General features: G+C 50.4%; 1 protein-coding gene across 1 annotated transcript; it reads right to left on the bottom strand.

Moving 5' to 3' along the window:
* On the bottom strand, positions 1-3,702 carry PFICI_14161 (uncharacterized protein; the record flags this gene model as incomplete). Its single annotated transcript, XM_007842742.1, has 2 exons — positions 1-3,414; positions 3,685-3,702. 2 exons carry the CDS (start codon positions 3,700-3,702, stop codon positions 1-3), a joined length of 3,432 nt encoding a protein of 1,143 aa, XP_007840933.1.
* Positions 3,703-13,677: the final 9,975 nt, after the last annotated feature.

Here is a 13,677-nt window from a genome sequence, read left to right as displayed (position 1 = left end):
TCAGTGGGCCGCAGTCATCATCTGAATGCGCCGGTTCATTCCAGTAGATGGCGAGCTAGTCATCGAACTAGTTGTGAGGATTGAGTTGGTGCTCCGGCTGTGAGGAAGCGGGCGCGAAGGTGTTGACGAGGGTTCCTCAAATACTCTCGTGAAAGCAGGACTTCCGTCCTCGTTTCTAACCTTGTCGCGTCGTGGAGTCCGAATCGGACTGCTCGTAATGTGATCTTCCTTGCGGACCAGATCTGAGAGAGAATCCCTCAATTCGCCGGCACGCTTAACCAGATCCCTTAAGCTAGTGGTGTCAAAGTAGTGGGTCTTCTTTTCGCCTTGCTTGTCCTTGCTATTGGCCGCCTTTTTGGTCTTCTGCTTGACTTGTTCATCGACGTCTCCATTGACAGTTCCAGCCTCATCGTCGATTTCTGTCGGCTGTTTCTTCCACAGATGCATAGACTCCACCAGAGAATCGAAGGTTACAGGTTTGGGACGAGTACGCACGGGCTCTCCATAGGGCGTGATCGGGTGTTCCGAGGGCGCATTATTGTCAGTTTGCAGCCAACCGCCAAAGATATCGTCCTCAGGTGAGAACACAGAGCGGCGTCTGTTCTGAGGGCGTTCTTTCACTACTGCTGTCTTCATTTGCCCAGTGACTTTACCCAGGCCTTCTGCAAGATCCAAAACAGAGCCGTCAAAGCCCTCGTCCACAAAGCGCTCATCGCTGAGGTCCAGATCCAGATCACTTAGCCCCGAGTCTAGGTCACTCAAGTCTGAGTCTGGAGTTTGTGGCGAGGCGCCAGATGGATCGTTGCCGGGGCCATCGTCGCACAGAGCAATGATGCCTTCTGCATCATGCCACAGCTCCAGCGAAGAGCCACTCATCATATTCATGTCACGACCTAAGCGACATAATCGCTTCAGGTCATTGACCAGGAGTGACAATTCACGTATCTGACCAGAATGTGCCTTGACGGTTGGCTGGTTTGCTTGAATTGTGGACGGCACCCGGATAACTGACAGACGATTTGCTGCCTTTTTGTCCGTTTCAAGGCCAGGAGTAAGGGCTTCGTCGAACTCGAAATCTTCGTCCCATTCCTCACTAACGTTCTTGCCCCATGTGCGAAACTTGGTTGAGATAGAACTGTCAATAGGCTCGGGAACAACGGGAACGCTCTGGCTCCGTATGTGCACTGGTACAGGGCCTCTTCGGCTTGCTGTTCGTCCACCACGCATGTCCAGCTCCTGTTTGCCGTGAACCGTCTTGGGTCGGAGACCAACGCCCTCGTACTTATCGAGAGACACAGGCTCTTGCCAATCCCAGATATTGCTTCTAGGCCGCTCGTAGGGACTTTCGTCGTAGGAATCCTGGGCGCTGTTTCCGTTGTTCAAAGTAAGCGCTGTTCTAGGATGTGGGCTCCCTCTTCTAGAATTCATGGAGCTTGGAGGCGATAGATGGTTGTAAACTCCGTCGTGGTCATCTTTCGTCCAGTCCAAATCATCGTCGTCATCTAGAGATAGCCGTCCAAGGTCCCGATTTGCCCACGAGAGGCTCGATTGACCGACTGGGTACTGAGACTCTTCATCATCGTGGAAATTGGCGAGTCGATAAGCGGCTTCTGTCTCCCCGTAAGCCCTACGGACAGGCGTAGGTAGTCCTTCGTCCTCTTCCATAATCTTGTTGCCCCCATCGAATGACGGCCCAAGTATCTCTTGAATGGAAAGGCGCTTTGGTTGTTTGGAAATCCCTGACGTACTCGGTGGCGACTCGTCAAACATGGATTCTACGGGCGAATCCAGAGTTTTTCGACGTGCTGAAATTGAAGTGCGGAAAGAATCAAAAGGGGTGTCTGTTGTGTCGTCATCCTCCCCAGACATAAATCCTCGGTGGTACTCCGAGCTGCCAACAGTTGAGGTACGAGCGTGGGATGCATTAGAGTTAACTCTTGCATTGTTTGTTGGAGCGAGACTTGCATTGGCCAAGTCATCTGACTTGGCATGACCGTTGGAAGAGCCAAGACGGTTCAGATCAACATGGAAGCTAGAAAGTCTAGATAGTGGCGGCAGAGGGGATGGTGTGTTCTTCCTGCTGTGGGGTGGTTGAAAAATGGCTGTCAAATCTGTCTCAACCTTACTTGATGTGCTAGACAGATTCACAACCCCCGTACCTGTTTCATCTGGGGCAGCATTCGAGGTCACGGGCACGGGATCCGATGTGTGACGCTGGTCTGTGACTGTTGCTTCAGTCTTGGCCCCGCGTTTCCGTCGGCGAATGCTTCCATTTCTTGGCATCCAATTTGATGATGAACCCAATTGTATCGAGAGAGACCGTTTCGGTGTCCTGGAAGGCGTGCCACTGAGAGGGGAATCGGTCTTGTTGGAGCCCTGAGGACTCTCCTGTGCATTTGCACTCGTATCTGCCTCCAGGCTGCCATCGTAGGCCTCATCGTCAACCGGCATTGTCATGACAGCTCTAGGCGTAATCAGGTACGCTCTTTCGTATCCCGTTTGTTCTACACACAGCCGCTTGGCACCCAGCTTAGCACTGGCGTCGCTTTTCTTAGTAGACGACTTGATGGTTGGCCGGGTAATTCTGGAATGGAAGAATGATTTCCACCTAGGTTCTTCGCTTGTAGATATCTCAACACCAGAGTCAAGTTTTGGTACTGCCAAAGTCTTCGCTCTTGGTCTCGTTTGTTGTGGTTGCTCCGACGGGAGCTTGGAGGCAGGTTGAACAGCCTCCACGGTTAGTTGATGAAGTGTTGCAGATCTCTGATGACTTGTTGCTGGCCGCCGTAACGTTGGCATCTGTGACCTTGCGCTCCGCCGATCTAGTAAACCTGGGTTTGTACCATTTGCTGTAGACGACCTTTTGACGAGCTTATTAGGCGGCAGCTGAGGTGCTGTGATACTGTTTGGTGACAAAATTGGTGCCGCTGAACCATGCGAGAACATGGACTGGGAGTCGGGACCAATACTGGATTGCAGGCTCTCGTGCTGCGATATTGGACGGATCGAAAGCCTTCTCATCCACGAGCCATTCGAAGAGGAAGAGTTGCGCACGTCCTCGGCAGTAGGCACAACATTCACGTCGCCTTGCTTCGCAGATGTATATCGCCAATTTGAGGCCTTTGGCGATGTGATCTGCGTTTGTGACATGCGACGGGGCATGCGCGTGGGATTTGTTGTATTCTCGAACTGGGCTGAGAGGGGTGGACTAAAGATGTCTGCGACAGCGGCGGCCGAGTCTCTGGTGCCGGGTCGCGATGAATATGCGCTTATGTTCAGCTCTGCTTCAGCAATCGCGTAATTATTTCTAATCGGTGTCGTATGAGGGGGCGGCGGAGGAATTTGTCCTTCGACGAGTTGACCGAATACAACGCCCGTCGCAGCTGCGGCAACAGCAGTGCCAGTACCGATAAGCTGTGGTGGTGGTGGTGCAAGTCAGTAACCGGGGTGTGGACGCGGGGAGTGGGTGGACCACGGATGATTTGTTGTGTAGATGAAACAAGAAGTCTCAAGGAAGAAATAAAAAGGCAGTAGGATGTTTAGAAACAAGAAGTAACGTGATTCTCAAAATAAGAGGAACAAGCCGGAGGCAATATGGTAAATCCATGGACATGGGATGCAGCAGCGATTGCGAACATTGAACCAGGTATGGAAGTACGCTCGGCCGCTGAAGGGGGCACTTACACTGGGGACTGTCTGCATGTTGCAGGATGATCGGGTCTTACTGCCAGGAAGGGGAGCCTGCGAGGACGAGGCAAAAGGAAGAAGCGGCACTCTCTGTCGTTCTCGTAACCATTGTTCGTCAAGGCATCGCAGTTCCTCTGTTGTTGAGCCCGAGGAATGCCAGTCGAAGTGTGCCAGGCGGATGTTTTGGCGAGTGCGTGTGGTGGTCAAGGTTGCGTGCGCGCCAGCGACGGTTGGTGTGGGCGTTTTTTTTTTCGGGCGTTGGGCTGTCTGTCCAATGTCCCAAGCGGTGCGCAGTCTTTCAAGAGACAAGATACAAGATAGCGATACTTTTTCGTTTCTTTGGGCCCTCCGTAAGATTTCAATTGAACCTGCACAAGTCCACGGGATCAAGTGACTGCTGCAACTTCTCCGAGTCCACACCTAGGTGCATCGAAGTGCAGAGCGTGTTTCGATGCTCGCGTCCGGACGTGGACCAATGGGCGGGCAGTCGTCGTGACTCTGGGCTAGCTGGGCAAATAAGTCCACTTCAGACGAAGGTCGAGAGAAGAGGAAAGAGGTGAAGAATAAACTGCCTTTGGAGGGTCCGAAACGGGAGCAGCTAGTCGAAACGGCCAAAATTACTACAATAGAGGAGAAGCGTAGTCGAGCTGGTGAGAATGTCTGGAGAAAGAAACCTCAGCCCGTGAGTGAGAAAAGGAAGCCACAGTAGTATGTAGTGTACTACTACCATTGGAAAGGCAAGGTTCTGGACTGGCTTTTTTGGACGGGAAGCGGCGGCCAGGGGGATGGATGCTTTGCAGGCATGAAAGACTGGAGTAATAATGTAGGTACCTACATACTCCGGGTGGCCCAGCAGTAGGTAGTCAATGTTGTAGTATTAGTAGCGAGCCAGCGAGTAGTACCTGCTTGGCTCTATGGTATGTAATGTGATGCGAGGTAGCGAGCGAGTCACTGGTCGAGCGGTCGCAAGCATTGATCAATTAGAATAGTGTACCGGTAGTGTAATTTGCATACTAGTGTGGTCTATTCCGTGGAAAGCACAGAGCCCAAGCTACCAGGTAAAATGTATCTACGTACCCCCGTCCATCCTGGGAACTTTACTACGTAGGTTAATAAGGTGTGTATCATAGACGCATCGACAGCCAGCGTACGATTCCCCAAACTAGTGTAAAGAAGAGTTGCGTGGGTCTCGGCCAACTACCATGGGGATCCGTAATGCCATGGAGATCATGCCACTCTGCTAGGTGGGCGGGCATAAACATCAATTGATCCATCTACTACGTATCTACCTTCCTTGGCCTATGGTACTGTCAGATCCACACTTTCTCAACACAACTGTTCCATACACACTCGTCGCATCTCTCCCACCTTGCCCACTACTTACATACGTAGATCAATGACTTACCGGTATGCCCACAATGGTATGTACGAAAGCGGGATCGCCATCTCAGATCTCCATTCAAGAGGGGGACTGGAGCGCTTTGCTGGCCGCGCCGTGTGGTAATTGCGCTGCAGCGCATTGCAGCCGGAATCACATAACAATTAATGTACCTGCCTGGGTGCATATAGGTTGGACCACTGAGGTTGCTGTGTGTTAAGCCTGGCCCTACAGCGGGCGGAGCTGGAGTCTGCAAAAGGTACGAGCTACGGGCTTACCCTGGAATTAAGGTAAGCAGAAGCGCTGCTTGTTATTGCCCAGCTTCCAACAAGGCCTTTTTTTCTTTCTTTGTCCCTGGGAGGAAATGTTCCACCTTTTCTTTTCACCCTCCTCCCTTCCCTCGTCTCTACAGAGTACTGTGCATTTTGTTGCTTGTTCTGCACGTGCATTGATTGGTCCCTGCCGAATATCCATCCGAGGCCCTGCACGGGGCGGCGACCATATTCGTCCGCCAGGCGCTGCACGGAATACCGTAGGATTGATTTCGCTGTTTTTTCTCCGTCTTTCTTTTCCTTCTTCCACTACCGTAGCCACATTACGTAGGTAGACAGCTAGATGAATAGATAGGGCTGGCACGCGTCGGGTGCTTGTTTATTCCTGATGACTCCTCTTGTGCGATGTGCTAGTCGCAAGCAGACCAGTCCATTTGAGCAACAGGCCACTGGGTAGTCCGCGCTCAACCGCTGACGCCTTGTAGTAGAAAAACCAGTTCCAACGGGTTCGAAGAGAACATGTGCGATTGTCCATGGAATGAAGGAGCGAAGCCAGGTCAGACCGCGCTGCGCCCGGTCCACAAGAGACCGCCCCGGAAAAGACTGGGTCTTGGCTATCAAGGCTTCGGCAATGTCACGATGAATGGGATCGGGGCTTGATAGGAGATCTTACCATCGGATAGTGTGTCCGTGTCGCTCTCTCATCACATACCTAGTTACATGCTACCAACGGGATGAACACGGAGCAGCTACGTATTCTAAAGCAAGTAAAAGCCACGGACCGATACGCCCTGGCAACTATTGTGGCCACAGACAGGTCCAAGGCTCGTTGTTCATTCTCCCGGGTGCCGCACAACTGTGAAGCTGCTTGCTACTAGTGGACCATGCTTTCTTTTCTCAGGAATGGCACGGTGGACTGCCAGGGCTCAGATGTCTCCACGCGGGCTGGGTTGGTAAGGTGTGAGGCTCGAAGCGAAAACGACCCAGGCGGGCTTCCTACACCCACTAGTAGATTTCTCTGCCTTGATTTGGATTTCTTCTTTTACTTCTCAATGTCCCGACAACTCGGGGCAATAATGAGGGTTGTCTTGTCTCTCAAATTTCCGACATTCCTCTATTCGATACATGTCGACACTTGTCACCAGATAAAACAGCATTCACCCACTGCACAAACGCCACAATTATGTCCATGGCTTTTTTTTTTTTTTTTTTTTTTTAGCAAAACAAACCACCTGGCAGGCAAGCACCTGGTAGACGGTCGGCAGGCATATGAATACAGTACATAGATGGTAATAGGCAATTATTAGCAAGCATTACGGAATGTCGCTTCAGTTCTTCTTGTGTGTAATGTAAAGTAGGAATCAGAGGCAGGCATTGCACCCCCTGCCCGTCTCCCCGCGAACTGCGCCGTGCGTCAACTTCCTTGCCTCAATAAGCCTAATCTGACAATTAGCGCCAGTTCAACAACACTGAACCGTCATTCGTCTGCTACCGAACACTTAACTTGGCCCCAAAAGTCTTACCAAGGCAAGCGAACAATTCAGGTGCAACTACTATTCAGGGCTCTATTATACCTCGCTAGATATACCTATTCAATGTGACAATACGTATCCGGACTATGGATACAATACCCAGCTAAAGTCAGTGCACATTATTCCGGATCACATTTCGAAACTTCAGACCTCCGGCGGCATATCGGCAGCAGGGGTTGGCGGATCGTGGAGGCAGATCGCCTCCGCCCACACAAATATGGCAGCGAGTGGTCCAAGTTTCCTCTCGCACAGCCAGGAGGAGACAACCTTACCTGAGCCCCCAAGGGCCCTAGCCGGACTGAGGTCTTATTACAGTGGTGATGAAGCATATGCTCCAATGTTGTACGGCCTGTCTCCTCGCGTCGATCTCTTCCACATTAATACCGGGCACAAAACATACCCACGGCTACTACTGTACGCTAATAGCAATAAGAATATCCCTACGTGTGTACGGCAAGGAAACTCGGGTCCACAGCCTCTGGACTACAAAATAAAAAGTAAGTTTGCTCTCCATTATGACGGACGCTGTGTGCCATGACTTTGGTGTCATGCGCTAGGATCAGGAATCATGTAACCACCAGATCATGCTTGCGCCTGTGTTCCATCTTGAGTTCTTTCCATGCGGTACGATATCTAGTTCAACAAGAGTCGATGAATTGGCGCAAAAGAGGAAAGAAGAAGAAATCATCACACAACAAAGATCCTCCAGGGTAATTGGCGGCTAATGAGATAGCGGCCGCAACTTATTCTGCAGGAGCAGGAGCCAGGGAGTCTCCTACGGAGCCGACCTCATCTGCACTCCATTGCCCCATGAAACCTGCGACATGGGCGCATAAATCCTACAGCAGATGAGGGATGTTGTTTTCTTTCCTCGTGTCCCTAGCGACCCGTTGCCATGGCTCCAGGACCGCTCAACTTTTCCACGTTACAACGAAGTCCGAGCACACTCTCGGTTCTGCTATTGACGGTAATAATCATCCAAAGTTTATATGAACCACCGCTACCAAGGTAGCAAAAAGCCGCACCAGCTCTTTCGGCAGAAGAAGAGTGTAACACTGGGGGAAGAAAATTATCTGACTAGACCACCAGTGCTGCAAGGGACCAAAGTTGCGCGTCACATCTTGCATCATGCCGATGGATGGGCGAGATCTCTGTCCACTTTGTCAAATCAGAGTACTACCACCACCACTGCTTGAGCGCGTAATCAGGAGTGGAGACCTGGGAATGGCGGCAACTTGTCGACGATGACAGTGGAGGGGGATAGCCGAGGGCGCATAGGCCACCTAATAAGTGTTAAGAGTTGGCGCTTCAGCTGTCATTGTTGCCGCCATGTCGTGAGAGTCAGTGCCGTGGATTATACCGTTGTGCGCTGTCACGAATCAACACGCTGAAAGCTGTGTTAGAGGGAACAGGCATATTGTACCACCTGTCTCCGTTTTGCGCGCAAACATATTCAGACGATTGCGGGAAAGTACAGTAGTGTACAGAGTACGTACATGGTATCATGCTCTAGCTCGCACTCAATTACCTGCGGCATATAGTGACTTGGCAAGTCTGCGGAATTATTCACAAAATAAGCCCAACGTCACTCTTTCGGGCTTTTCCCAAGTCTACTTACGGAGGTTCTGGGGACGTCAATGTACACAGTAACTATTTGACGGGGACAAGCAGGGGAAAGGTCCGGGAATCGATCACAGCCAGCATCTTATCTGCTACTGGTCAGGACTCAGCATCGTGTTGTCCCTACAACCCCAGGGATGACAACATGGATGGCACGCATTCAGCTACTTAATTGAACTTCAGTGTTGCACCCGAACTGGAACCCTGGAAAAGGCTCCAAATTGCAAGAAGGGGGAAAGATGCATACACATACATACAGTACACAGTTCGCTGCCTTATTACAACATCAATATGAACACAAGCCCTATTTACAACGCGCGTTTGATGATCCGACAGTACTGTGTAGACAGCCTGCTTGCTTTGTATCCAATCGCGGCAAACGGGAAGTAATAATAATACTCTACCTAGTCTTATGGCATAATTCCAACCATCACACACATGCTCTCTTTTTCACCGCCTTCCGTTCAATGGAAGCATGCAGTCTAGCTTTCCCATAAGCCGTCGTGCCTACAGTAGCTGATGCAGATCCCCTGACAAGAAGAACAACCATCAAACATACATTTGCTATTGATGATTCTGTTTTGCTTGGAAGTTTGAGACAGCTGTAATGATTGAAGCGCCAGTTGCTACCATTCGTATGAAGACAGCTAATCAGTCCATACGGGTATGTGCATTTGCTTTCCAGTTGCATACTGATGTCCTGCTTTGGCATGATCACTCGGCCGTTTCATGGTCCGTATTCGTCTAGTTAACATCCAATTCCTCCGGAATGAGTAGCTGTCTTCGTCTCATCCTTTCGTCAATTGTCCACCCTAAAAAAAACCACAGGCACTGACCGGCACATATTGGTGGTGCAGTCGGTCCCCTCCTACCCCTCAAGCCTCGCTCGAATTCCTGCAAATACCATTGATTTGGTCAATTGGGCATACCTAAATTTGCGCCCAGTGCAGAGGCTAAGGACCTGTATAGAGTAGCTCTGCTTGCTGGCGTTGGCGGCAAGGACCGGCGGCCTTGTGAAAGCTGAACCTTTTACACTGATAAGCTGGCTTTGGCTGGTTCTTCCATGCAGGGACTATTCAAGAAGCCGTTTTGTCCAACCGAATTCATCGAAGTCATCTGACTGCCCATCTAGAACCAAGTTCGAGTCCCCCCAAAAACCAAAACGTTTTGCCATGAAGCCCTCACCGCCTCTGAAGTCCCCAAGATGAAGCCTTCACCAGCCTTTTCTCTCCAGCCTTTACGGGCAAGCCGATTGATGACATCACTTCAAGTGGGTTTATTTTCGTCGGGACACTTTATCTCATCCCAGCCATCCCTCCTACCTGATAGAGCCGCGACAGCGATTTGGTCTGGTAGCTAGCTCGCCAGGCTAGCCAAATCCGAGGTCCCTCTATTGGGGCTATTATAAGGGAAAAAAGGTAAACAAGAGGCTAAGCAAGGTGTGAAACCCATAGATTCGGTAAGAACTAGTAGCTTTCATAGGCACAACGGTCGTCCAAAAGAGCGCTTGAGCGAATCTTTCCCCATCTTGTTTGAATCTAGACGGATCGTGAGATATCCGAGCGTCCACAAAGATGGGTTAGATCCTGGAACCTAGGTGGTTCCTGTGGCGGAGACAATGTCGTAGATTTTCGTGGGCATCACGATCTTTGAAAATTCTCCAGCCACATAGCAGGGCGCAACTGAGGGATAAATCGAGATCTTTGAGAACAGCATATGGATCTTCCCGAGAATGGTGCCAACATGCCCATGTCTATCTAACGGGGACTCGACGGTCAAATCATGAGCTAATCTTGGGTGGAAACAAGAGAAAGAAAGAAGCAAAATGATCATCGGTCGCTTGCTTTCCCCAGATCTAGCGCCTGTAGCATACATCACAAAGTCGGTATGCTTTGCACCTTGGCACCAGGAACGAAGCAACAAATCTGGAACACGAATTTTTGCGATGAAAGTTGACTTATTAGCGTATCGGTGGAAAAGCCCAGAACTGTGAAAAACTTGGTCGTGTGTAGGGATAATGCCTCGACCTCTGCATACGACAGCTCATCAATCCAGGCGCCACCGGTCGCCGGCACTTGGAGACCAACGGCAAAGAAGGAACCTCACGCAAACAGCAAGAAACATAGTGGCCGCCATGGGCCGGAAGGTGGTAAAAATCGTGGGTTGCGCTGGAGACATGGGACGAGATGACAAAAGTACAAGGTAAACGCACTGGTAGCAAGCAAAAGACCGGGTGTTTCGTGCCCGGGCTTAGCACTGCAACTCTACCCGTATATCCTACGATCTTTCTCGGCCCCTGAGCCCAGCTGAGGTTGCGTTCCTTTCCCCAGGAAACGCCCGAATCAATTAATAGAACAAAAAGGGCATCCGATTGTATCCATTATTTGGTTGTTCCCGGGCCCTTTTTGGCGCTCTCGCATGGCTTCTCGCGTCTCCCCACTCCCCGAGAACTGAGCACAGCTAGGTGGTCACAAACTCGAGGCTTTGTATCATGAATAATTGGGCGTCTTGACATGTTCAGCTGGTACATAACATGTAGGACTATGTTTTGCTACATGATAGTGGTACTTCGTATATTGAAACCAAAAGCTGTCCATAAGGCAATTGTGATTTAAAGTTTGCTCGAACTGGTGCACCAACTCATCAGAGTTCAGGCGATCCCCCTACGTTGCGCCATGTTGAGATTTTCCCAGTTGAGAAACTGGGTTCCGTGGCTCGTTATTGGTTGCACCAAGAGGACATTGATTTTTTCAGCCGCGCTGGGCATGCTGGGACTAGCTACAGGTAGAATGTACGACGTTCCTTTACTTCCAAGGGTCCCAAGCCCAGCTTCTTCTTGCATATCGGATTCGTTGGCTAGCTTAAGGTTTCCCCATATGTGGTGCTGTGCCTTCCGGTCCAGTTGTTTTTGTGGCAGAACCACAGATGACGTGAACTCCTCACACTTGTAGGATGAGGAGGGGTAGCCCATTCTAGGCCGTGGATCCGAACTGACATTCAAGCATTACGGTGAGTGTTGAAAGAAAGGGAGAGGGACAGAGACAGAGACACGATGGGACCATCTCAGAAGAGACGATGATCATTCATACAGAGTGGCAGATGTGACACACAATAATGCCGGTCGAGATCCAGAGATAAGCTTTGAGTGGGAACGAGGAAGGATGGGTGTGAAACTTGTGATTCACTATTACGATATGCCGATTATGATCGCTTGTTATTTTGGGAATTGAGTCCTTTTTTGGCAGCCTCTCTATGGCATGCAGCCTGGCACACAGCATACAATTCTTTCCCTCAAAGCTTGTTCTGAAGCCCCGATTTCGAGCGGTATGAGAAGATTATAGTTAGAGTATGCAGGCGCACATGTACACCCACAGAGTGGCCTCCCAAGAAGAAAAATGAAACAAAAAGAGGAAGAAGCTTGAAATGTCTCAGTTGGTATGAATTTCTAGTGGCTTAAAGATCCGCTATGCATCTCTTGTTCTACGGGCAGGAGAAAAAAGTCTGGATCCTGCATTCGCGCATACATGGAGGGTCTCTGTCCAGTGCAGGGGAAAAACCAAGTCATCAGTCGAGCAAAGGCAAGCAAGCAAGTACGCCTGCAAAGTTCAAACCAGGCATTCCCCTCGTTGCTCACGGGATGGGCGGTTCCATAACGAGATGATCAAGATCCCAGTGCTGACCGCGACCAGGGCCCGGAAACCTGCGAAGGTCCGGTTTTAGGTGGCCGATTGGCTGCCCATGATTGGTCAATCCTCGTATGTCGTCAGCCGGATCACCAGCCAACAAGAACGCGCCCGTTGGGCTTGCCAGACGCGTCTCACGTGGATTTGTCTAAGGGTCTGTTTTTCCACCGACACCAGTGGTTTCTAGCGGTAGCCGCTGAGAGAATCTTGTCAGTTGACGCGGCATGCCCGGTCCGTTCTTCTACCAAGATTCTTCTTCCAGGAATACCTCTCTGCCCAGAAGGAGAAGTTCAGGGTCCCCCCAAGAAGGCTGGAAGGACAACGGCGCGTCCTGGTCGACGCCTCATCTGACTCTCGACCCCCCGTATCGATCCGGATGGTGGCGGGCGGGGGACATCCCGGCGGCGCACCGGAGATGTAAACGAGATTTGGGGAATCTGTCTAAATGTAGTGTGAGCCTGGTGGTACGCGCCTGCAAAAAGGAAGCAGGTTCTAGAAAAAAAAAATGAACCCCTGGTATTAGGGCAATGAGGCTTGCATAAGCTAATAAACTATGCTTACGCAGTACCCAAATCGCTGTTTCTTTCTCTCCTTTTCCAAGATGGACGAACCATCAAAATGTGACTTGTACCTTGCCGAGGTTTGGCGAGCTGACAGCCAGGCGGCTGCTCCTCGCATCAGTTAGATCCATCGTCCGGTTCAGTATGCCAGCCGGCTTGCATGATTCATTGCTGCTATATATGGGTGCATCTACGCCGACGGCGACAATCTCGGACAGATAGCCTCATCAGCGCCTTATAATGGTCGGAAGCGACCTCATCTTGAACAAAGAATGAATTTCCGACTTGGGATTCAGTGATTGTCTCGACTATGATCGGAAAAAAATCCAGCAAGCCTGCGAATGACAGTCATTCAATGTTCGCCACAGTAATACACCTGAGGCAGGCATCAATGTACTCCAGCCGAGCCGCACGAACTCCTGCATCGCAATCGAACGAAATTAGATGAAAATGAACAAGATTTTTAGAATTTCCGAAAATCTGACGACTCGTCGTTTCTTTTGATGCGAATTCTTCGTAATCGTCGTGGCAATAAAGATGATGATCCATATTGTAGCAAAAGACATCAAATCGCTGTACCCAATCAGCTTACCCCGCGATGACCCCACCTTTAACGACATGCCGTCGATTTTTGCCCAAGTGTGATGAATTTTTGATTCGGAGCAAACTGACTGTATGCCGTGCAACAGCTCGTCAAAGATCTGTCACAAATCCAAACCGGTGACATAAAACTCTGATTACCATCGTGGTGGTTAGGATCAAGGGACGGGCCATTTCTCGTGTGAGAAGAGGTTGGAGCGACACTGCGCCTGCAACAATTTCTTGGCCACGTAGGCAATTTCTCAGAGTCGTCCAATTGCACGTGGCAAGCACCCAGCTTCCCACATACAACCAGTACCAGGGACAGGAAAAAGTAAACAGATCAGTGCATTCCCAGCCACTATC

The sequence above is a fragment of the Pestalotiopsis fici genome, assembly GCF_000516985.1.
Source record: "Pestalotiopsis fici W106-1 unplaced genomic scaffold PFICI_Scf_12, whole genome shotgun sequence".
Taxonomy (NCBI): Eukaryota; Fungi; Ascomycota; class Sordariomycetes; order Amphisphaeriales; family Sporocadaceae; genus Pestalotiopsis; species Pestalotiopsis fici.
Note: the sequence above shows the minus strand (reverse complement) of the source record. Positions and strands in the feature narration are given on the sequence as shown.